Below are 577 nucleotides of genomic sequence, written 5' to 3'. Positions count from 1 at the left end.
GGGGGAGCCGAACACCCCGGCCTCGCCACGGGAGCCACTCTAACCAGGTCACTGCCCGCTGCCGCCCTCCCTCTCCCCGCCGGGCACGGCAATTATTTTGCCTGCGGGAACAGCGTCACTGCGCGTGCCCGGCTTGGGGTGGCTAAAAAGTGGGGGACCCCTCACTGCGGGACCATCCCAGGCAGGGATGGGGACCGACACGGGGCACCGCGACTCGCTGGCACGCGGATGCATGAGATGGCGTTTTGGGGCACTCTGGCGGCTTTCCTAACAGGTCTCTGTCTTCCAGGAACCTCGGGAAGTCTGGGCTGCGCGTGTCCTGCCTGGGCCTGGGTAAGTGCCGGGCTTTGCCGCAGCCCCGCGGCAGCCCCCGTCCCACGGTGCTCGCCCGCTCCAGCCGAGCTTTGCGAAGGGCAGGAAAGGGTTTTCCTCTGGCCCAGGGGCAGTTCTGAGTCGCAGCCCAGAAGTTGTCAAATTATTTTCTCTCTTTCTCCTCCGACGTGACAGGCAGTGACTGGGCTGTGCTGGGAGCGCTGTGCTGCACGTGGCGGGGCCAACCGTGGCCGCTGCGTGCCGG

At 66.7% G+C, this 577-nt stretch overlaps 1 protein-coding gene across 1 annotated transcript in view; it reads left to right on the top strand.

Annotated features, from left to right (window-relative positions):
- The window catches only part of KCNAB2 (potassium voltage-gated channel subfamily A regulatory beta subunit 2), a 12,635-nt gene that overhangs the window by 7,474 nt on the left and 4,584 nt on the right, over nucleotides 1-577 (top strand). Inside the window, exon 2 of the mRNA XM_035900942.1 lies at nucleotides 290-413. Within this exon, the coding sequence (XP_035756835.1) occupies nucleotides 290-413 (124 nt within the window). The remainder of the gene's footprint in view (nucleotides 1-289; nucleotides 414-577) is intronic.

This window comes from Egretta garzetta, unplaced genomic scaffold (assembly GCF_000687185.1).
Source record: "Egretta garzetta isolate BGI_Z169 unplaced genomic scaffold, ASM68718v1 scaffold671, whole genome shotgun sequence".
NCBI classification, from domain to species: domain Eukaryota; kingdom Metazoa; phylum Chordata; class Aves; order Pelecaniformes; family Ardeidae; genus Egretta; species Egretta garzetta.
This window is presented reverse-complemented; position numbering and strand designations above follow the sequence as displayed.